The sequence below is a fragment of the Amphiprion ocellaris genome, chromosome 20 (assembly GCF_022539595.1).
Source record: "Amphiprion ocellaris isolate individual 3 ecotype Okinawa chromosome 20, ASM2253959v1, whole genome shotgun sequence".
NCBI classification, from domain to species: Eukaryota; Metazoa; Chordata; class Actinopteri; family Pomacentridae; genus Amphiprion; species Amphiprion ocellaris.
Window position 1 is genome coordinate 14,670,101 of NC_072785.1, and position 24,008 is coordinate 14,694,108.

The following is a 24,008-nucleotide window of genomic DNA, read 5'->3' on the forward strand; positions in this document are numbered from 1 at the left end:
ATCAGTCTGTATTTGTAGAGCATCTCATGAATGTAGCAGCACCGTTTAAATGTTTCATAACACAGAATATAAGCAAAGAGTATATAGGGATACAGACAAACATGGGAAATAAGAAACGTGCTCTTCAATAGTTATTGTCATTATTATTACTAGTAATATTATTTTTGTGTCCACTACAACCCATACAATCATCTAGTGTAGTCAAACAGGAATGTGTGCATGGCGAATCAAATCCAAAACAATCCATGAACCGACCACGTCTTGATTGCACTTCATATTATTGACCACTAGATGTCCTACTCGAGCACTGTGTGTCATTGAGGCCTCGAGTAATGAACCATGTTTTGAATGAAGTGTCGAAGCTTCAACAAAGCCTCGATCAGCCATCACTAATTATCACTGCCAAAATAACATTTTATATTAAATATAGTCAATTTATGTGGAAAAGAATACATATATTAATCAAAAAGAGCTTTGAGGAACATTTGAATTAGTAAAAAGATAGCATAATGTCTGCTAATACTTTTAACAGCCAATATACACGGTAGAAGAAGAGTAAACTGTTTGAAGTACATATAGCACTGACTGGACTACACATTGACGTCATCAGGGCGCGCCTGAGGAGAGAAGGACCTCTAGCTCGAGAGCAATGCACGTGAGTGTGTCGGCTAGAGGTTTACGGTCTTTATTGTTGTGTATAACTAAAGTTAGCAGACGTGTAGCTCAATTTACTTCGGTTTGCAACGTAAGTACATTTCGGAGCTTTCATTTGAACTCACTGCGGTGTCAGAAGAGCAGCTTGACGATGGAGCAAGCAGCTAACGACTCAGGAACACCGGCGGGCGTAAACACACCGGTGTCAGTGGAGGAAACCGCGACGAAAGACGCAACAGAAACTGGCAAACGCAAAAACGACGAGCCGGACGAAGCGGAGAAAAGTGGCCGAGGTAAGAGGCGGAGAGGAGCGGGAGGGAAGAAGCTCCGTCCGGGGGAGAGATACGTACCCCCGCCGCAGAAACGCAACCCGGGTGTCAGCTTCAGCCAGGAGCATTTCGACGAGACGTCTTACTACTTCGAGAGTGGGCTTCGTAAGGTGTATCCGTATTACTTTGACTTTAAGACCTACTGTAAAGGTCGGTGGATTGGAAAGACTCTTCTGGATGTGTTTAACAGTGAGTTCAGAGCCGAGTCCATTGAGTATTATCAGATGGCCGCCAAAGAGGGTCGCATCAAGCTCAACGAGACACCTGTGGAGGATCTGTCTGTGGTGCTCAGGGTCAGTACCAGCACTTCATGTGTGTTTTCAGCCCTGCTTGTTTAATCATTGTGCATGCTCACTGCCAGAACAACAGAGGAATGCATACAATGTGTTGTCATACTGTCAAAGGCAAATTTATTTATAAAGCAATTCCAATAGCACTGCTAAAATAAGAAAAATTAATACAACACAATATGAGATAAAATCAGGATATCAAGTTCTGTTTTAATCAAATCCTAACAGAAAGAGGTGCGTCTTAAGCAGCAATTAAAACTTTCTAAACTCCAAGCAGTTCTCACATGGAAAGGTAAACTGTTCCTTACATTAGGAGAAACTGCTGCAAAGACTCAATCGCCTCTATTTTTGAGAGCATCTGGTTGTATGTGCTCTAATGGAGATGGGATAATGTAAGAGCTATGCCAAATAAGGTGGCGCCATCCCATTTAAAACCTTAAAAGCAAACAATAAAATCTTCAAATCAATCCTGAAACAGACATTTCAGGCACACACATTTTATTGTTTCTGTTAACTGATGGACAGCTGCGTTTATGTAGCTAAAAGGAATCAAAACTCTCAATTTTAGATGTAATTAATCCAAACCTAGATCTGTATAACCTCTTGTATCAACAAATCATCATGTAGGCCCATCTTAAACATACATTTTGGCATAATAGATATTGTAGTCTTGTAAGGACAATATACTCATTCCCAGGAAGGAGAGATGGACATTACCTGTCTTTGAAAATGTACCTAAACTTAACCCTAATACTGTCATCGGAAGGTCTCGCAATCGACTGAGGTATCAAAAGACTAAATCCTTCCCTTCTCTCCACAGAATAACGACCACATGAGGAACACTGTGCACCGCCATGAGCCACCTGTAGTTGGCAGACCACTGGAGGTTCTGGTGGATGATGGTGAAGTACTTGTGGTCGACAAGCCTGCCTCCATCCCCGTCCACCCCTGTGGCCGTTTCCGTCACAACACGGTGATTTTCATTCTGGGAAAAGAGCGGGGCATCTCGGAGCTTCATACAGTCCACAGGCTGGACAGGCTCACCTCTGGAGTGCTGCTGTTTGCCCGGACGCTGGAGAAATCGAAGCAACTGGACCAGTTGGTGAGAGACAGACAGGTATGTTCAGGCTGATTTGGACTTGCAGTTTTACCCTTAGCTAAAGTAAATCAATCACTGGTGGTTTATATTTGCTCTCTCTACATTCTGCAATTTAATTTTCCGCCCCCGTCTTTCATTCAACCAACTCACTCCACACCCACCCTCTACTCCCCTAACACGACAAATGAAGGAAGTGTACATAATAAAACAAAGAAACTAACAAACATAAGCATACAGTACTACCGGTACTTACGCATTCCTCTCAACCCTCATTCCCTGCTTCCAAAGGGATTGCATGTCCATTATAGACATAAATCAATGATGATCGAACACATAGGAATTATCTAATTATGCCATTTAGCTACATAATCTCTACCTCCTTATTATTTATGACATTGTGCCTTTTTGTATTTCTCTATTGTTTTTAAAGAACATTGATGTCTCATTGTTTTTGCACAGCCTTGACCAGTCAGTGAATGTGAATCCCCTCCATCATCCATGATAATATCCAAAGAGATAGCCAAGAATGTACACATTGATGTAGAAATACCAAGTAAACAAACAATGCATGTTTATATATATCCTAATACTCTAAGTGATTAAGTGAGCAAAAGAGAAACACAATTAGTCACCAATATTTATAACAGTCACTTTAGCTTTGACCAGCAAAAAATAGCAGCAAGTACATTCACTATTATCACTGACAAGATAACATTTTATTTTAAATATAATCAATTTATGTGGGGGAAAAATACATAGAATTATCAAAAGAAGACATAGAGCATTTGAACTCATTTGAACTACGCATAGCAATGACTGAACTACACATTCACGTCATCAGTGTGCCCTGAGGAGAGAAGGACCTCTAGCTACAGAGCGATGCACATGAGTGTGTTGGCTGGGTTTTAAAAAGTGCCTTACATATTACTCTCTCTGCCAGCTTGAAAAGGAGTATGTGTGCCGAGTGGACGGGGAGTTTCCAGAGGGTGAACTGATCTGCGAGGAGCCCATCCTGGTTGTCTCCTTTAAAATCGGCCTCTGTCGAGTTGACCCGAAGGGTAAGGAGTGCCGAACCGTCTTTCAAAGGCTCAGCTTTAACGGAAAAACAAGTGTGGTCCGCTGTTTACCCCTCACTGGCCGCACGCACCAGATCAGAGTCCACCTTCAGTACCTGGGCTTTCCCATCGTCAATGATCCCATCTACGGAGCCTCAGCATGGGGTCCTCACAGGGGGAAAGGGGGACATATAGGGAAGAGCGACGAGGAGCTGCTGCAGGCCCTGGTACAGGAACATCAAAATCTGCACCTGCTAGATATTACAGATGACTGCACTGGAGTCGGACAAGAAGCCAAGAAGAAAATCAAGATATCTGAGAAAATGGACAAGTCAGGTAGAACCGCTGAACCTGATGAGAGTGGAGAAAGTTGTCAGACACAAGTAGACAAAAAGTTTGATTGCACTGAGACAACAAACATAAATGCTAAGAATGCCTCACTCACAGAATCTCAGAACCCTCTATCAACTAATTCAAATGGAAATCAAACAGAGGCAGCTGATTCTACTCGGAAAACTCCTCAGGGGACTCAAGACCACCTGTGTAGTGAATGTAAACTGGTGCGACCAGACCCCACAGAGAAGGAGCTCATTATGTATCTCCATGCTTTACGGTACAAAGGGCCTGACTTTGAATATTCCACTAGTTTACCAGATTGGGCCAAAGAAGACTGGGTCGACGCTGAATAGAGCCCGATGAACACTGCTAATGAGTTTGCCTTTTGAGATACTTTAGGAGGTTTTATTTTGAGGCTTTCTGATTTTACTGTGATGCATTTCTCTTCACAGTTCTTTTGTAAATTCTCTGAGCATGGCATAAAATGTTTATTTTTTTTCTGCTTTAAATATTGATATGAAATTTTGCCCTCATTTTAATTTAATCCCCATTTTACTTGGAGGACTGTTTTAATTTCATCCTTAAAACCTGTAAAATACATGGTACAACAACTACTATTTGAAATAAATTAAAGCCAGACCGCAGGAAAATAAATGTTTTATTTCATTTTGTGAAAAATGAACAATGACAGCTGTAAATTATGGTGGTAGTGGTGGTAGTGACCTTTATTATTCCATGTTTATAGAAAGCATGTGATTAATTTCTTTTGTCTGTAAGGCAGGTCATTCTGCTGAGTGCTTTAAAGTGAAGGCTTATTAAAGACTTGTGATTGTACAGTCAAGATGTCAAAAGCAAACACTTCTTACATGAGAAAATTTGAAAAGAACCCTGCTCGTAGGCACGTTTCATATACATCTGTTCTTGTCAAGGTCTTACTGCTGAACCACCATCACTGCAACTCCTTTTTAATTTACACTAAACATGATATAAAGGACCATAAACACATCTTATTTTGCTTTTTGAGGGACACACCCATTGCACAAAACACACAGTTTCAGCCAAGAAAACAACCTGTTGAAAGACACTTGGCACATGCTGTCCATGTTATAAATACCGTTATTTGAAATACATTAAGATACAAGCAACTGTTCTCAATTGTGGGATGGGCTGAGGATAAAGGCTGTCTGTTGCTTGGATAGCTACCTGTTGGAGTTTCCAACAACAGAATAAAAAGGTCCATATTCAAATTATTAGCTGTCAATGCAGTGACTTGCAAAGGTATAATTACTTCTTTGGAAATAGAAATTAGAGCTCCTACTTCTTTACAAAGGCTAAGGCGTGCGCCGACATCTACAGATCCTGGAATAGTTTGCACCTTAATTTTCCAACAATGTATAAACTCACATAGAGTGTTACATCTGTATTTGAAACCCCTTTGCCCTTTAAAATCATCACATAAGTAAACATTACATTGTTTTGGCACTGACACTAGATTAAACAGCATGACTTATAATTTGACAGTAAAACACTAAAAGCAAGCCATGACACCACAAATGACACACCGCTAACTGTAGGTCTCAATTTTCTATGTCATGGTGACAAAGGACATACTGTACATATCAGCATAGAGAGCAAAACCAACTGACTGTAGTCAAGTCACACTTGTTTGCAATTTCAGGTAATGATGATAATGATTGATTCATGCTTAAAAACTGTATGTGACACTGCACACAGCCACACACACAATCCAGCTCTTTCTCTGTATATCTCACATTTATGTTTTGATATAAGTCCATGAATGTATATGGCTCATTAGGGGTCAATTCCAGCATGGAGAAAGGCCAGCGGGTTCACACAGTTGCCGTTGTATTCTTTAAAACCCAGTCTGTGCAGAGTGTACAGGTTCAGAAGTTAAAAAGTTCCAGGCACAAAGTAGATTCTGCAGGCAGCAGGTGCAGTACTTGATGTCTTGTGTTGACTGCACGCTGCAATTTCAAGTGTGATACTGGTGCAAAGTTGTGACTGAGCACAGAGCTGTCTTCTGTCTAAAAATGCTCAGTTGGACAAGTGATGCCTTGATTTGACCTTTTTGCTGAAGAAACACTCATGCTCTGACCTCATTTGTAACAGACAATGAAACAACCTTAACTGCAACATCAGACAAACATGCTGTCACATGTTGTGTTTGCGGTTGGCTTATATTTCCTTTGAGCATTATACAAATGTAACAGTGTATGCTTCTTTTTAAAAGTTTTATATGCTTGTGTAAGTACTGTGATTCCTTTTTTAATATAAATTAAGAACAACTAATGCACAGTGTTTGCAAAGATTCCCTCCACATTGCTCAACATGTGTCTTCCCGTTGTCCATCTCTCTTGATCCAAACGTCCGGTAAGTCGGGCTTACTGTTGGGTAAAATGACCACTTCCTCACTCTGGCTGGTGCGGTTTTTACCACAGTTGTCATAAACTGTTTCTTTCAGCGAGAGACGAAGCGTATCTCTCTTCCCGTTGAGGTGACCTGGCTGTAAATGGACCTCCTCTTGTCCTTCATGTTGCTGCAGGTTTGAAAGCCCTGGTTCGATGTCACTGAGGCATGTTTCACAGGAGTCCTCCAGACCCTCACACGAGCTGTGAGACTGTGAGGAGGAAGGCCCTTTATGTGAGCAGTGACGGTGATAGTGACTCTCCCCTGTGGCGTTTTCACCTTTGCAGAGAGACGGCTGGTCAGTGGTCTCCAGTGTGTGACTGATGATGGTCTCCTCTATGCTTGAAGATGAGGAGAAGGATGTATTGCTCCAGTGCTTCAGCTCAGCCGTATGACCCCTGCAGGTTTTACACAGAAGCTTGTCCTTAGCTACATCTGCTTGTGCAAGACCCATTGGGTGGAGGGTGTTGTCTTTGTAAGGAGATGAGGTCTGGAGGGCTGGTGGTGGTTGGCCGATCTTATGTTGATGACTGCAGGTATTTTCGCTTTCCCCGTCCATGCTGTTCCTACCCTCATCTTTCCCACAGTACTCGATCTCGTCAGATAGCACAGAGGGCCGGTTGGACAGTTTGCTGGTGCAGGTGCTGTTCTCAAAGCTGTCACTCAGTCGATAACCCAAAGGCTGCAGCTCGTACTGCTCCGGCCCTTGGTTCCCGCCACCGCCTCCTCCAGGCTGTTTCTGTCTGTGCTGACGTTGGTGGTTGGGGTAGAGGTAACCAGCTGCTTCTTTGTCATAACTCCTCCTCGCTCTAGATCTGCCAAAGGCCCCATTAGCAGCCGAGGCTGACGAAGAACCGGGCTCGGCACAAGAGGACAGCACGGCGTCTGTCTGGTCTGAACAACATGGCAATGTGATCGTTCCACAGTTTCTCTGGGGTCCAAAGAAACAGCACAGCGACTGGAAAAAAAAGGTTGCAAATCCACATGCTACACATTTCACCAAAAACAGGAAAATCCCAAGCTTTCTGAACAGCAAGGCTGTGGCAGGTAACAAGATAATCCCCATGAAGAAAAATGCTCCTGATACTATTGCTACAGGACAGCCCATCCTTTTAGTGGCGTGGGCTACTTTCCCAATTTTGTCAGAATGGGGAGCTAAGCTGTAGGATATGCAATAATTAGCAATAAAGTCAACAGACAACCCTGCGGCTGATGATATAAACAGAGCCTCGATGCCATTCAGCTGCCATTCAAGAAGAACAAGGAGGCCAACTGTGACAAACACACTGCCTCCTACAGCTAGAGTCCCATATATGCTCAGTGGAATATTCCAGGTGGTTACGAGCAGCAAAACAAATGTGAGAGCTACTGAGAAACCAGCTACTACCAGAGTCTCAGAACCTAAAGACTGTTGTAGATCAAAAAGAGACAGCTGACTGATGAACCAGCCCTTCTCCAGCCCTTGTGGTGCTCCTGATATTTCTCTGTTAAACCAAGTAAGGATTTCTCTGTAAAAAGCACTGGTTTTGCTGAAGTTGAAGCTGTGGAGGTATGTGGTTTTGAATGCCAACACGAGGGCAGCGACCCGGCCATCTGGCTGGAAGTACAGGCCTCCGCTGTGTGCCAGATGGCATTCAGCGTACCTCTCTGCTAGCATCATACTAAGGCATTTCTCAAAAACATTAGGAGGGTAGGGGAAAGGGATGTCATTACAGCAAAAATGAAGGGCGTCATCGCTGTCTGAGCACCTTCTGACGGATACCCAGTGTACGAGCTGCTCCACAAGGCAGATATTGTCTGTTATCACATCTTTATCCTCCGGTGTCAGAGGGGAATAAAAGCTTTGGTTCTGAACCCGCCCACATAGATCCCTCAACCAAACTTGAGCGTCAGGTCGGCTCATGTTAAAGTCTGGGTCAAGAACTAAAGAGCCATTGCTTCTTGGGTTAAAATGATCCCCATTATCAATTGGTTTGACTCCCCAAACAAGCATTAATGCAACAGGCTTATCCTCTCCATTTCTCTGTCTCTCAAACATGAACATGTGGCTATACTCTGCATCAAACCTCTCAAATGGATGACTGGAGCGGAAAAGCTGGGTGACCCTGCTATCAAGAGTGGGCAGTTTCATGCCCGGGTCGATGCAGGCCATGTATGTGCCCCCGGCTGCGAGCACCGCGAACCAGCACACCCAGATGTACCGAAACTTTACCACTCCACAAGGGAGGATTTTTAGAAATATTAAATTGGAGGTGTCTGTGAGACCCCGTTTTAATTCTCTCAATTTCTGCGCGAGGCTGAATAGGCATCTCTTGCGTGAGCTTGTGTCCCAGAAGCCGCCAGTGTTTTTGGAGCAGCAAGGTTTCCATCCTTGCACTGCAGCAGAAGCAGAGGATGATTTTGTGTAGCGTTCACGCAGGATGAAAGAGCACGGTAGCCACACGCACGCCAAAAGTGAGCTGATGAAAGAGGCGGTTCCGAGATAAATAGAGAAACATCTGATTGCTGTGATACTACTGAGATAACCGGAGAAAAATGCTGCACTGGAGGTCAGCCCTGACGCTAAAATCAAATAGCCGACTTCCTGCAAAGCTCTGTTTACTCTCTTCTCCAGGGAGGCTGAAGGGTTCTGGGATAGCTGCAGATTCCAGAAGTCAGTAAAGAGGAAAACCTGATTGGAGCAACTTCCTAAGAGAATAAGAGCTGCAGACAGATTGACCATTGGAAAGAAAGTCAGGCGAAATGCTACTTTGTAGAAGAAATACGAGGTTAGGAGGGAGCCTGTGATTGCTATTATCGATAATGCTACGATGAAGAGAGAGTGAAGATAAAGAGCCATAGTTAAAAGAAGAGATACAACAGCTAGGATGGGGTATACCGAATCCCTTGCCAGGTAATACTTGAACAGGGTTTGCTTGATTCCAAAGTCTATGCCAGTAATAGTCGTATTATTGTATGTCAGATCCTGGCCTTCAAGGCTATTCATGTATATCTCCATCATGTGTTGTCCCTTGTTGATGGGTAGGAACAAAAGGCTGTACTTCAGCGTTGGTATTTGGTATTCAACAGTCTGCGGACCAAGGAAGTCTTTGTCGACGAGGAAGTGCAGGATTTGGAACACCACACGGGATTGTTTGCAGCGGGAAGGAACGGAGGAGCAGCCTCTATGTTTGGGTCTCTCGACACAGGCTTCCACTAGATGTCCTTCATGATAGTACTGAGCACATTTCCGGAGAAGGTTCAGAGACTCAGTAACCTGGTGTGAAAGACAGAAAATTGAAAATAAACTGTCGGCAGGAGCATACAGTAGGGCTGAGTTGTAATTGAGTTGACTACCTACATTACTTCACTCACTTTTGTGTGCAGTTTCCCTTAACCTTTTCTGAAATTTGCTTCAGTGAGAATGTTGATACCACTTTACAAGACAGACATCGTCCAGCACATTAACCCCTGTTGCATTTTTGTATGACTTAAAATGTGTCAATTATTGAGCTTTTAAAGTATTGCTAGTTGGATTTTGCTACCTTTACAAAGACACACAATAGCTGTTTCCCCTATTTCTAGTAAAAATTAAGCTAATCTACTAGTTGTGACTTTATATTTAACCAACACATGACAGCAGTATGTCTTTTCATCAAGAATATATGCCTAAACACAGCTATTCCTTTCAATATTACAAAACAATAAAAACAAGGTACTGACATCAAAATGTGTACAAATCTATAACTGTGACCACACTACTAATTTCTCAGTATGATTTCAGAGTTCAAACACTGACCTGTGTTAGTTACCTAAAATTCGCTGATCTCACTTTGGGTCCACTTACTTGCGTTTTGCTAAATACTGTGAGGTGCAGTTAAAACTTGCCAAACTACAATTTTTGAAGATTCAGATTTGTTGCTCAACGTATTTTTTTTAAAAATATGGTGCACTATGGTACATAATGAGATGGGCTACTGCGATGCACTGTTTACAGAACAACCATGTTTATAATTACAGCTGTTACAGCACTTTGTTTGTCTGGTTAATTTGTAAAATGAGAAGAAAGCCCCAGTACTTGCTGTGAGGTGAGGTTGAGGCAGCTGGAGGCATTAGTGAGGACTGCCAAGTAATTCCCCAGAGACCAGCTCGGACAACAGTCGCTTCTGGACGTTCCCTTGGCTTTCACCCTCCCATGCTGCTGGCACAGGTCTTGGAAATGGGCCTGGGAGCCAATCTGATTGAAACCAGGGAGAGGTTTTTTGAATACATGCCCAGTATTGAAACTAATTCACAAAAGAGGATTTAATTTCACATACAATAATGTACAGTGTTATTTATTATTGGAGCAGACAATTAAAGGGCCAGTGTGTAGGATTTAGGAGGATCTACTGGCAGATATGTTAAGTATTCTTAATTATGTTTTCATTAGTGTATAATCACCTGTTGCTACCACAGACTCTTTATGAAATGAAGCCAAAGCATAAATGCCTTAAACCTGCATTCTTTCTAACAGCCAGCATGGGGCGACACCTCTGGTTGCAAAAAGAAGTCTGGATGTCCATCTGAAAATGGCCCTCATTTTCACTTGATTTGTTCCCTCAATACACATTTTCCTAATAAGTTTATGGTCTCAATTGCTAGTTTCAGTTTTTCAATACAGCACCATGTGTATTTAGTAAATTGGTGTCCTAGTTAAAGCAGAATAGACATAAGCAGCATTCGGGTGGGGCTAATTTTAGATTGACAATAATGGATCTGTTTAGTGTCCTTGGTTTCTCAGTCAGATTCACTCTCACTCTTCTGATCCAAGTTCATAAACGACCAAAAATCCAAACTTGAGACTTAAAAAGTCTTAGTCCACAAGCCAGCGGGGGATGCTATGGTAACTACAAATTGTTGTGGTTTTGTTAGCTTAAAATGACCTCGCTTATATAGGGAGCAGGAGGGACTTTTTCATTTTGAAGTGGCAATCACCAGCGGTTTCCCTGCACAATAGTGAAGAATAGCTTATGGATAGTGATTCAGTTGGTTACAATCAGCAACCTCACCTCTGAATGCCACTAAATCCTACACACTAGAGCTTTAAATGTGAAATACAGTCACTGTGTTACGGAGGAAGATGTCAGTGAGACTGACAGATGATGATGACTAAAGAGGTGACGAAGGCTAAAGTAGAGGTGAAATGAGAGAGTGGGTAGTCAGAACGAACCCTGGATTGCTCCATGTCACACATGGCGTGGATCGCTTTCAGACTCCAGAGACTGGCTGAGTTTTCTGATCGAAACACCAGCTGGGCCAGACGCTGGTCTGCATGGAGAGAGACAGATGGATTCAATATACAGGAACACAGTGACCGGCATGAATCACCGGCTTGTGGGGATCGTCAGAAATGTTCAGAGTGGCTTAAAATACTTGTTCAAGTTAAAATTTTATGTATATATTCAGAAATCATAAAGCATTTCTTGTGCTTATTATCATGCCATCAGTGCTGAATAAAAATTCTAATCTTCTTGCATCTTCAATATAATGCAAACCTCAAGGCTTGGACTTGCTGATGTATCTATTTAGGGAGCTTTCTCTCTTTTTTATGGTAAAGAGAAGCACAGGCTTTGATCTAACAGCAGACTATTTCAAAGCACAGCTTAAAGACGAAAATCTGGGATAACCTTCCCAAAGAAAAGCACTAAGCAAAATCCTTTGAACTTAAAGCTATCAATCATATCTTCTTACTATCTTGCAGGTTTTTGTAATCTTGTCTTTAACTGATAAGCTGCCACCTTCATGTTTTACTTTTTGTCATGTGTGTAGGGAATACTAATTACACCTGAACACGCTGCAAGGTTTTGCCTTTTATTCCTACTTTTTACGTGCAGTTTTAGGAAGTCAAATACTGAATGGCAATCCATCAGATTTATGTTGTTATTAACTCTACTGAGAATGTAAGAGCTGAACTGATCAGGACTTACTCACCTGGTGCATCACAAAGGAAGGTGTCTAGAGAAGAGTCTCTGGCCGGCATCCTCTTGATGCGAACTCTGGAGGCGTCCTGGCCTCCACTACTGTCTTTACTGACAGCGCCTCCACACCTACCACTGATACAACCACACATATACAAGCAGATGGATTTTTTTAGTTTCTTTAAACACATTTTTTTGTTCCAAACAAGACAAAGTAAAAATCCCATGATTTAATCATTTCTTCAACTTAGATTGATTGCTTTTTGGTCACTTGGGGGCACCACAGTAAGCTGTAAACTCAACACTGCCAACTTTTCAGTTGATATTGCAAATGTGATAGCAAACATTTGCTTATTTGCACATCCAGCAGACATGCTGCAACATTGACATTCAGTTGGAGTCATGCAATGTTTAATCTTCTTCTATCCTAGATTCTAAAATAATTTTCTTAGAAAAGTGTCTGGCTCTGTAGCATGTAAACACTGCTTTGACTGAGGATAAAGGGAATGGTAGGAGTGAACCAAAATAGTACCAGCTGCAGAAAGCCAAAACAATTAGGCTAATGATGCTGAAATACTCCGTAAAGGTGATAGGAACTGCAAGGATGAGGGATATTTATTTAGCTGTTCATCACTGTGAGCAGTGCCGTTCACATTAAATGGTCTTTTGAGTAATTGCAAATATAAACATTTTGATTGGAGCAGCTTTAATCCTGCTTATATCACTGCGTTCTTGTATCAGAATTATTTTTAATGAACTGCTATTAGGCATCTATTGCATATGAGTGAAGTATTACTACTGACAACAATGTTTTATCAGTTTTCAGACATTCACCAATTATAACCACACACACCATGATGCAGCTTGAGACACCAATATGATCGCTATTTCTATATGTATGCAGCTTACATTTATTTCTACAGCATCTATCTATGTTGGTCAGTGTTGCAGCCTCCCCATGTAGAAACCCCACACTCTACTAAATCTCCCTGCTGACCTTTTACTGAGCTGCTGTGGTAGAGGAGACAGAGTTTTCCCCGGGCCTGTGTTCTCCTGCAGCTCGTACAAGCTGGACTGGCGAACTCCGATGTACGTTCCCCGCGGCTCGAAGCCCTGTGAAAAAAACACAGCACACACACTCACAGTCACACACAAACCGACATCAAAGCTGTAGACGCAGTGTGGACACTGATTCCAATCAATGCGCTGCGGTAGCTCACTGAATAAATCAGCATCACAAACAATGTGTAATGTTGTCTGAACAAGCATAAAAAATGCTCTGTATTTTTTAATGAGTGTTTGATGTTATCAGGAAAGGAGCTTTTGTGTAAAAGCAGGTCAAGATTTGGCATAATCGTATTCTATTCTTCTGTAGATGCATTTAGATGAGTCATTAATGATGCATTGTTTTAATTCACGTTGCATTTTCCAAATCGTTTCTTGATCACTGTTTATCCCGTAAGCATGCATCTAAAAAGGTGAGATGTATTTAATTAAGATGACAGCGTGTGTGATCTAATTCAGCGCGGCTCATTGAATCTGAGATGAGACTGAAGTGAATGGATACAGCCGAGAACATCAGTCATTAGGGAAACAGTAATTAACGCTCAGCCTAAGGTGGTGAGGGAGGTTTGTATTGTGGATCTGACAAAAGGTGACAGTAGAGATACAGCAAAGGAAACCTTTGGATTCAAATTTAGAGATTGCTTTTGTGTTTGAGACTCACTAGCAGCGGATCAGAGAAGTCTGGCAGTGAACCAATGAAGAATCCAGCCAGTGAGCAGCCCAGCAGCAGCACTGCACAACCCAGCAGGGCCGCTAACGGATAGTCCACTATCACCTGGGAGTAGCTGCCAAGCAGGAAACCATAGAAAAAGCAGAAGCAGTCAGTGAAGCTAAATGAATGTGAGTTATTGTCAAAATGTGAGAGACATGTAGGAAAATAGATTCTCACACTTACTTTTTAAGAATCCAGTAGAGTCCTCCATCCCTGGTAATAATTGGAAACAGTAATTAATAATAGAATAACTCAGCATACATTTTTAAAAGGAAAGTGCACTCAGTGTCCTTTATGGAATTGTTTGATGTTATGGAAAACTTGTTGATTAATTTTCTTCAAGATGCTGGTCTGAAGAATGTTGCACATAAATATGAAGCTACGGCCAGCAGATGGTTGGTTTAGTTTAGCACAGGCAACCAGAAACAGTAGAAAACAACTGATTAGACTTTATCTGAAGGGTCAGTCATCAAGTTTTGTTTTTTTTCTTTGCTCGATCATTGCTGATTTGTCGCAAATTTCTATTGCATTAAATATTTATCAAGATATTTGTTAAATTTTAGTTTGATATATCAAATAATTTCAACAGGAAAACTTTCATGGTTTTTATCTTTGACAGCAAAGTCATCCAAGCATGGCCTCAAAGTTCAATGTGTGGAAAACAAGCTGAACATGGGTTGATGGGGACTTTTTTTTTTTTTTTTTTGAAATGCCATCTTTGGAAATTATTTGATATGTCAAGCAAAAATTTCACAAATACTATTTTAGACTAGATTATGGTTTTAAAAGAAAGTGTCATGCAAATCAGAGATGGTTGAATAACCCAGCACCTTTAAAAGCTCCCTAAATAACACATTACAATGTCTCTGTGTTTGTTAAAGCCATGCAAAAATCTAAATGCAAAGCAACAATTCTCCCTTTTAAAAGAGATACAGCCAACAAACAGTCTGGCACATACCCACCTGTAAATCTGTGTCAATTTTTCCACTTTGGTTCATGATTAAACAAATAATATGTGTTGATTTAAAACTGAGATTTGCAGGTGCCTAATAGACAAACCTGAGCTGTTTCCCCCCTGCTCTCAGTCTTTATGCTAAGCTAAGCTCCCTGTGCTGTGCTCCATGGTTTCATATTTACCATACAGACACGGTGCTGTTGATCTTCTTATCTAAGTCCAAGTAAGAAAGCAAAAGGAGTGTATTCTCTAAAAACTCACCTTACTGTCACCACATGTCGCTGCTTGGGTTTCTGTGTCCTGCTCTCATTTGACCCATGCAGCCAGTGACACCGCACCGCTGCATGACGGGATGCCTGATGGGCAGAACTGCAGCTGTGGCCCACTTTCACAACCACACCTCCTTCTGCATGAGTGGCGTTTGAATGACAGTTGTGGCAGACGCTCGGTTTGACCGGACCGTGATGGCTACAGTGGGGACATTTTCGGGGCTGCGGTGAATCGTAAGCCCCAACTTGAGGACTCTGGGGGACCTAAAGGAGAAGAGAAGGTAGATTTAATTGTATAATCACAATGTAGGTATTTCTGATATTGTTCAAATCTTATGAGTGGCTATATTAGCCACTACCTGTCATGTCCAGTACCTATTTTAATGGCTCCGTGTATACCTTTCCTAAACAACGCACAGCACAGCTAGTGTTCAGGCTTACTTGGTGATAAAGCTGGAAGGAGGAAGAAGGTCTGCCAAGGCTGCTGCAGCTGTCACATAGCTCCCCTTCAGACTGGATGACTGTCAACTGGGCCTCTGCAGGGCTGTCAGGGGGGCACAGAGAAACCGCTGGGATCCCACTGAAGACAAAGAAAAAGAGACAGAGAGGAAGAGAAGAGAAAATATGATTGACAGAAAGGCGACAATGAAATAAACGACAAGCTTCCTTTAAAATGAAGGTGCAAAAGTTCAGTCTGTAAACAGTGAGTGACATCTCAGTTTCTTGACTGTACTTCTTGGCTCGGTTTCATCTCATATTCTGAGGGGAATTGAGCGGCCTGGCAGAACTAATAAGGTAAGGAATGGATTTATGGGTAGCTACTGGAAGTAAGGAAGGCCAATTAAAACAGAAGGGAGGAGGGTGAGGAGGGTGTGACAGGGAGAAGAAGAGGGAGAGTGAGAGGCTATTTTCACATCATGTCACCAAGTCATCATGTTATAGAGTGGTAGGTGGCTGTCCTAGATAGATAACATGAGACTGAGTGGTGACTCATGGGTAATGGCAGCAGTCAGGAGAACCCTGGAGTGGCGCTTGTAAAGATATGCTTCTCCCCTTGGAGTCTGCTGCCTATTCCTTTTTCATTCCTACAATATATGGTGCAAGCCCTCCAGAGAACATGGAAGAGAAGATGTCTATTTTTAGCCATGTTAGCAGCATGGCTCCAAGGGTGATAGTGGTGGTTGGTCCGTTTGTTGGTCCACCATGTTGGTGCAGGTTGAAATATCTCAACATCTACTGGATAGACTGACACCATAGTTATTCATAGCGACCAGAAAAGGAGTCCATGAGGTTCATGTTTGTAGTTTTAACCCTCTGAACTCAAAAATGCTTTATTTCAAAAATTACACTACCTATCAGGGCCAGAAACTGTAAATACAGAAAAAAAATTGTGGAATTTCAGCTTTTCATTGTTTATTGAACTAATAGTGTGGTGTGCCATTTCACCTGGAAAATTAGCCAAATCTAAGCTAGAAATTATGATATTTTATCAAAGTCACATAATTCAACTGCTTAAAACTTAGCCAAAAAAATAAAGCATTCGTACTTAACAGATTATGTAAAAAACTAAATATTCTGTGCTCCTCAGCACAATAACCTAATTATTAGTGATTCAGCTGTAACCAACAGTCCTGTGGCAAAAAAGCATACGGCCGGACTGGGCTGAACTGCAGGCTGTGTTTACAGTGAACAGATTGAAATCACAAGTCACGTTATTTTCCAGTGTTGGTAACACATTGGGGCACTTACGCTCCCGTTCAAAAATTTGGGGTCACCCAGACAATTTCATGTTTTCCATGAAAGCTTACACTTTTATTCATGTGCTAACATAATTGCACAAGGGTTTTCTAATCATCAATTAGACTTTCAACATGACTAGCTAACACAATGTAGCATTAGAATACAGGAGTGATGGTTGCTGGAAATGTTCCTCTGTACCCCTATGGAGATATTCCATTAAAAATCTGTTGTTTCCAGGTAGAATAGCCATTTACCACGTTAACAATGTCTAGACTTTAGTTCTAATTAGCTTAATGCTATCTTCATTGGGAAAAAAAAACTGCTTTTCATTCATAAAAAAGGACATTTCTAACTGACCCCAAACTTTTGAACAGCAGTGTAGAAAAATGTTTTACATGTTGATTCCAGGTTTTTTTCCATCCATTATCTATACACCGCTTAATCCTCATTAGGGTTGTGGAGGTCGCTGGACCCAGGTGACTTAGGGTGAAGGCAGGGGACACCCTGAACAGGTCACCAGTCTATCACACAGTGCAGAGGGAGAACATGTAAACGTCACGCAGAAAGATCCCAGGCCCGGACCAGGACGTGAAGCGGGGATCTTCTAGCTGCAAGGCAACAGTGCTAACCACCACTGTGAGCCCTTCAGGTTTTTTCAATTTTTAAAAAATAAATAAGGAAAGATTTTCAACTTACAGTGTTTTTTGTGATTTATGACACTATAACACTGTTCTACTGCACACAGAGGACTTTTTGGAGGTCTTTCTACTTCTAGCTATGATTGTGTTTTTTCCATAGAGTCTTTCTACTTCTGTTAAAAATAAGCCCACAATAAATTAAAATGTGACAGAAGCAAAAGAAGCCAAAGGATTGCCTGGGGTTCAGAGCAATAAATATCAAAACAACAGCTGGATGAATTGTCATTAAAAATAATTTAATAGCAATATTAACATCAGATTAAACTCTTGTGAATCTGATGACACTCCATTTTATTTACCACCATCAGCAAGTCAATATAAATTTCAGATAATTTGGTTTATGATTTAATAAACTAATAACACTTCTGTCATCCTCAGCTGTAGTTGATGCTGATTAGCAAATGTTAGCACACTAACATGCTCAACTGAGATTGTAAAAATTAGAAATTTACCTGTTAAACATCAGTATGTAAACGTTGCCACAGTGAGAAATTAGCAGAAGACAGTCACAAAGCTGCTAGTGAAGCTGTATGCACTTGTTTCCTGTTCTATTTCTTTTCTATCATATTCAAATCATTCTAATAAGATGTCCAGTAAAATGTCCCAATATATCAAAACCCCTTCACTGACCTACTTTGTGGTCAAAGTAATGTTGTGTATCCATGTTGTGTTTGTTCACACCTACAGAAATTTTATATATATTGTTGCATTCTTATATGTTTTTCAAATGCCAAACATGTCAGTTTAATTGTTTAAATGTTTACGCAATGATGCATAAAAATGTTAAGAGGCATCATATGATGAGCTAATATGTCAGGATGGCTGAGTGTTCTAAGGCACTGCGTTCAGGTGGCAGATGTGGGTTCAAATCCCACTTCTGACAGCAGCCTTTACAGAATCCCCTTCTGGGAATTGATAATGCCAGACAAAGCTAAAAAAAAAGATGTTTATTTTCAACGCTAAAGATAAGCTGTATGTTGAGATAAATCTGATCACAGTCTTGTTTTTTAACCCTTATCCAAAATTTTAACCTCAAACATGCCTTAGTCTTAAACTAGGACAAATAAACCCCCCTGACTGGAGCACTGTGCTGTGTCTCAGTGAAGGTTCCACGAGGTCCGTCTAGTCTGCCGCATGCTTGTTTTTCCACAGTAGACTGGATGCAACCGCACTTCCTGACTTGTCGTCATGGCGACAGAGTAAGTCAACAGAGCCTAATTGACCTCACACTGTTTTATTTGCATCCCATAATAAGGCGCACAGATGATAAGTAGTCTGTTGAATTGGTGGTATACATTAGCGGAGGGATTATGGGGCTGATTAATGACGGAGCACAGCGAAGAACTGAACGTCATGTTACAGCAAAGCTGTAATATGATATAAATAACAGCTAATTCAGCAGCACTTAGTCACAAAGCATGTTTAGTTTAGCCTACTTAAGTGCTAAAGCCACAAAAACTATTAGAAAGTCAACACTGCCGACTTATTTAGGGCCATTTCTATACTGTAGAATTATAAACTAGTTCCCCTCAGTGCTCCATGCAGTTTAAAACTGACGTTAAATGATTATTAAAAGACACTATATAACCTCTGCCCAGCAGCCCAGTGAGCACACGGTTCAGGATATTAGTGTTTAAGGCTAATTCTCCGTCTTTTTAATGGCTTTCTCAGAGCTGGAAAACACACACACAAGGAGAGCAATTTTTGGAACTCATCCATATTTCAGTGGATGAATACAAAAATAATTCCAGGAAGGTGTCAGCAAGCTCCTTCCGATGCCCGGGACAAAAACAAACAAACAAACAAAAAAAAAGGACACTGGCAGTGTGCAGGGAATGGCTTCATAAATCTGAGTTTGAATCAAAACAGCAAAGTTTGTTTTTTTTTTTAAAGTTACTCGTATTTCACTTTGTCACTTTGCCAGTTTATTCAGTAAATCTCACAAAATAACACAATCTCATATAACAGCAATAAAATGTTAATGAGGGTGAACTAAGTATGAGAGACAGCTTCTATTATTGCAATTCAACCAAGTTTCAGCACAAACAGCATTTTAACCTCTGAGAAGGTGATGTTTACTGTAGGGCTAGAATATTTAAATAAATACTGTTAGACAACAAAAATAAATCATATTTATCTGTTCATCATATAGTATGTGAAATCTCGACTTGTAAAATAGCTAGACCTGTGAAATAGTGCAATATAGCCTCTGAATTGTAGTGGATTTGAACCACGAAATGGAAAATACCCAAGTTTGAGCAAAAATGCCGAATTTGTGCTTTGGAGTATGTTGCTATGGTCAAAACAAAGTGCCCAAAGTTGCCTTTAAGGTATTCAAAAGCCTCAGCATGCAGTAAAAATACCTCTAAAGGCTACAGACTGTCAGCTATACTCTCCACTTTCTCCATCTCCAGGTCTCTCTCCCTTTCTACTGCTCGTCTCATGCATCAACTCTCCGGATGCCAGTCAATGTCATGTCTTTTAACATTGCCTAAACTGACAATCACACACACTGAAGAGCAGCTCAAAAGCTCACTCTGTATGCAGCAGGCCAACGGTTAACCTTCTTAAAAAGCCAGAGCGCTGGACTATTAATAGAGGGGAAGACTGGAGGCTCTGCCTCAAGGTGTAGGACAAGATGCCGAAAAAGGATTGTTGTTGGAGCGACCAAACTGTGGCCTGTTGCTGAGCTAAAGGGTGACAGGTCTCAGCTGTTTCCAGCCCTGCTTTCATGTTTGGAGCCTCTCAGCCAGTAGATTTTTTATTTTTTTTAATAAGCTTGGCTGCTAGCAGAGAACAAAATGAGTGACAGGGTGACATCAGTGACCTAGAGGGCCAGCTTGAAGAAAGCAGGAGGATGACACTGAGCAGATCTAAAGTGGACTGTTTGAGTGTGCTGTGCTGATTTGTGCTGCCTACTGCACACAGTTTATCTGCCAAAGGCAGACACAGAACAGCACAATGTCCCTTTATCAGACAGTATATCAAAGAAGGCACTAGCAATTTGTATTGTCCTGCAAAATTACTTATGTTCAGTGTGATCTGACATAGTAAGAAGTAATATTTGAACTGAAAATGTGTAAATTATCAAACATAAATTCTTACAGATAAGCTGACATCAGCACATGGGCATCTTGTGTTTCCACCAGCAGCACAAACAGTACAACATTATTAGAAATTCATTTTATAATAATGCTAATAGTGTAATGGGAAACTAAACAGAGCAGAAATCCTCTCCTGTACATGATCCTATTGTCCACAGCACAAACAGCTGGATTTTGAGCGACACTCTCAGGGAGGAGAGTAAAAAGCACATTCACAGCTACTATTGCAAAAAAACCCCAAACATATATTTCTCTCCACTAATCACAATAAGCTTCAGAGAAATCCAGTGACAAGAAGAAAACAACCCACCTCTGGCAAGCCTCCTGAATTTCCTTCTCCTCTTCAGGAGAATCATCCATCACTATCGCATCCGTGCTTTCTGCTGTTATCGCGCAAGCATCCATCCTGTTCCTGGTTCGCCTTGGAAGACGTGATGTTTTGTTTTTTTTTTCCTTAAAGGCAAGGATGGATTTTCGGATGTTGTGTAGCAAACGGTTAACCTGCCATCTGCCTTAGACTGAGTCCACGAGGATCAAAGGTGCGGGCTTGTTTCTGGGGCTGCTACTACAGAGCAGCACCGAGGCTGTTTGGGTTAATCTGCCCCGAGCTGCGCGCTGATTGGCGGAGCCTCGGTGATGCTGAGGACGCTGCGTGGTCGCTGTCCAAGCGGTCGCGGTGCTGGAGCACGAAGTGACGGATGGGGAGCATCGGTGGCTGCTTAAGTGGCTCGGACAGGAGCTACAGCTGCTGTTTAAGGCGCATTGTGAAGGTGCACGGACAGTGATGCTGCGCTCAGTTAGAGCAGTAACTTAATTGGGACTTCCGACTGCTGATTACGATGAGGCTGAATATTATGCCGATGACATCAGTTCAGGTAAAATCCACTATTCCTAGTCAATGTTCCTCTCGAATATCTGCCAATCAATAAGGAGGAGACAAGGATCGTTAATATGTTAATCATTTATGTAAACAAAAGCACAAAAGGACTCCACTATAACAAACAAATGCTGTGTTTATTCCATCTATTACAATATAAGAGGTAAATTCAAACAGGTTTTGTTGCATTGCAGCAGCAAAATATAAGCATTTTAATGTTTTATTCATGTTATGCTAAGACAAATTCTATATTATAATGTCATTTATACAGTCTGCAAGTTATAACTAGAGGTTTTGTTACTATAAATCCTTTAAATGGCTGCTGCTTCTTAGATGAGTAAATGTGGGGTTGCCAGGTTGTGAGAAATCCCCTTGAGCTGTTAGATCATTTACTTACAGCAAAAACATTTATTAACAACTTGAGCCCCAATTACTGACTTCTTAAAGTTACCAGGTGCAAACTGGGTGACTTATTAAAATAACAGAAAAACCTTTAGCATTTAAAATAATGAATCACAGACACCGGTGATGTATTATTACCAAATGTACAAAGTTAACTTCAGCTAAAGTGATTTTCACAAACAGGCAACCCACATTGTTCTAATTAATAGCTTGTAACTTAGTAGCCATTTAGAGAAGAGGTCTAGACTCTTTATAAAGGACGTCTTATTCAAAAGTATATGTAGCATGCATAGTCTCTTAATTTATCACATTTGTGAGATTTACTGTTGCTTTGCAATCAGAATTCATGCATTAAGTAAGCAAAGAGAAGTATATTTCCTTCTAAAAGAAAGAACATCTTACAGTAATATCTCATCCTCCTCCTTAATAAGTGTACTTTGTCACCTTCCTGACTTGGGAAAAGTCATTTTCAAGCTTTAATTCATGTGGTTATCATGCTGATCGTTCATTTATACCACTTCATAATGCCTCGGTTTGATACTGATAAATGAGCAAAAGCTGTTATAAAAAGTGAAATTAGTTTTAGCAGACTTAACAACTGGAAGAGAAGAGAAGAGAAGAGAAGAGAAGAGAAGAGAAGAGAAGAGAAGAGAAGAGAAGAGAAGAGAAGAGAAGAGAAGAGAAGAGAAGAGAAGAGAAGAGAAGAGAAGAGAAGAGAAGAGAAGAGAAGAGAAGAGAAGAGAAGAGAAGAGAAGAGAAGAAGAGACGAGACTTTGGGCTTCTTATTAAGAAGTGAGAAAGCTGACTGCAGACTCCAAAGAAAGGAGAAACTGTGACACAGCAGACCTGTGTGACTCGCTGCTAATGAGGTGGCTGCTGGTCTGGCTCTGGTTATAAATATGAATCATGGCGCTGGGCCCTTGTCTCGAAGGGGCCACCACTGAGGGGGGAAAAGGAAATGATTTATTGGAATAGAGGCAAAGATCAGGAAAGGGAGGGTGTGAGAAAGTTTTTAAGGAGAGATCAAAGTAATGTTTCATGTTTTTTTTAAATCGGAGACTGAGGAGGAGATGTCTTTATTTCTATAATAGTAAAGCCTATTATCTATAAGTGTCATTCATAATGCTCAGCACTGATTCATACATAGTAAAACAGGTTGAGCGAACATCAAAGCTGACTAATTCAAAGCAACAGATGAGAGAGTGAATCACTCAGAGCTGTAGCTTATTAAGTGTGGCTTATAAAGAACCTTCTTCGCAAAGTTCATGCGCAAGTTTTGAGTTTGTTTTCGTGAAACACTGTCCTCAGCTTCAACAAAAGGCTGCTGTGTTGCTGCTTGGCATGGAGTATTTCTCAGCAGCCTGTGTAGCAGCTGACACATCTACGCTGCCTTGTTGACTGCAGACACTGATTAACTTACACCATTTAGCTGTTCCGCCTGCCACACACGCACACACAGGAAGAAAACATGCAAACACACACATATCCAGGGCCTCACACACACACACACACACACACACACACACACACACACACACACACACACACACACACACACACATAGTGAATACCAGACACACACATGTATAATGAGAAGCTGCAGAGAGGGGGTTTGGCTTGTGGCGGGTACTGAGGTGACAGCCATGGTAATTTCCTGTGGCAGATCTCTGCCAGTGAATGGTGATGTGGAGGAAAACGCTTCATTAGAGCTCCGGTCGTGCACAAAGACTTGCAAAACAAACGCAGTTGAGAAGCAAAGAAGAGATATGCAATAAAATATTGTGTGGAAACATGGACAGACAATCATGTGTTTCTGTTAAATTGCATCAGTTGATTGGTTTCTGTTAATGGAAAGAAAAAGGTTTGTTGCTGCCACCTGCCGGACATATTGTGGAGGTGACAGCACTTCACTACCTCCCTCTACCTCTTATATACAATGTGGGAAAAAGCCTACATGAACACAGTGTTGTTTTATAAAGAACAACATGATGACATTATTGAAAGTCGTGTATTTATTACGAGCACAATAATTCTCATAGCAAAAGTCTTTCAGGGGA

At 41.3% G+C, this 24,008-nt stretch overlaps 2 protein-coding genes across 2 annotated transcripts; one reads left to right on the forward strand and one right to left on the reverse strand.

Moving 5' to 3' along the window:
* The first annotated feature begins 609 nt into the window (after positions 1-609).
* Positions 610-4,597, forward strand: rpusd2 (RNA pseudouridine synthase domain containing 2). The gene is made up of 3 exons (XM_023298975.3): positions 610-1,276; positions 2,094-2,390; positions 3,313-4,597. Exons 1-3 carry the CDS (start codon positions 650-652, stop codon positions 4,114-4,116), a joined length of 1,728 nt encoding a protein of 575 aa, XP_023154743.2. The 5' UTR covers positions 610-649; the 3' UTR covers positions 4,117-4,597.
* Positions 4,404-21,438, reverse strand: disp2 (dispatched homolog 2 (Drosophila)). The gene is made up of 10 exons (XM_023298974.3): positions 20,983-21,438; positions 15,572-15,710; positions 15,123-15,394; positions 14,090-14,119; positions 13,856-13,979; positions 13,127-13,242; positions 12,143-12,264; positions 11,382-11,479; positions 10,248-10,406; positions 4,404-9,446 (listed from the first exon to the last, which is right to left on the reverse strand). The coding sequence occupies exons 1-10, from the start codon at positions 21,075-21,077 to the stop codon at positions 6,108-6,110; spliced, it is 4,494 nt and encodes a 1,497-aa protein (XP_023154742.2). The 5' UTR covers positions 21,078-21,438; the 3' UTR covers positions 4,404-6,107.
* Between the last annotated feature and the right edge of the window lie 2,570 nt (positions 21,439-24,008).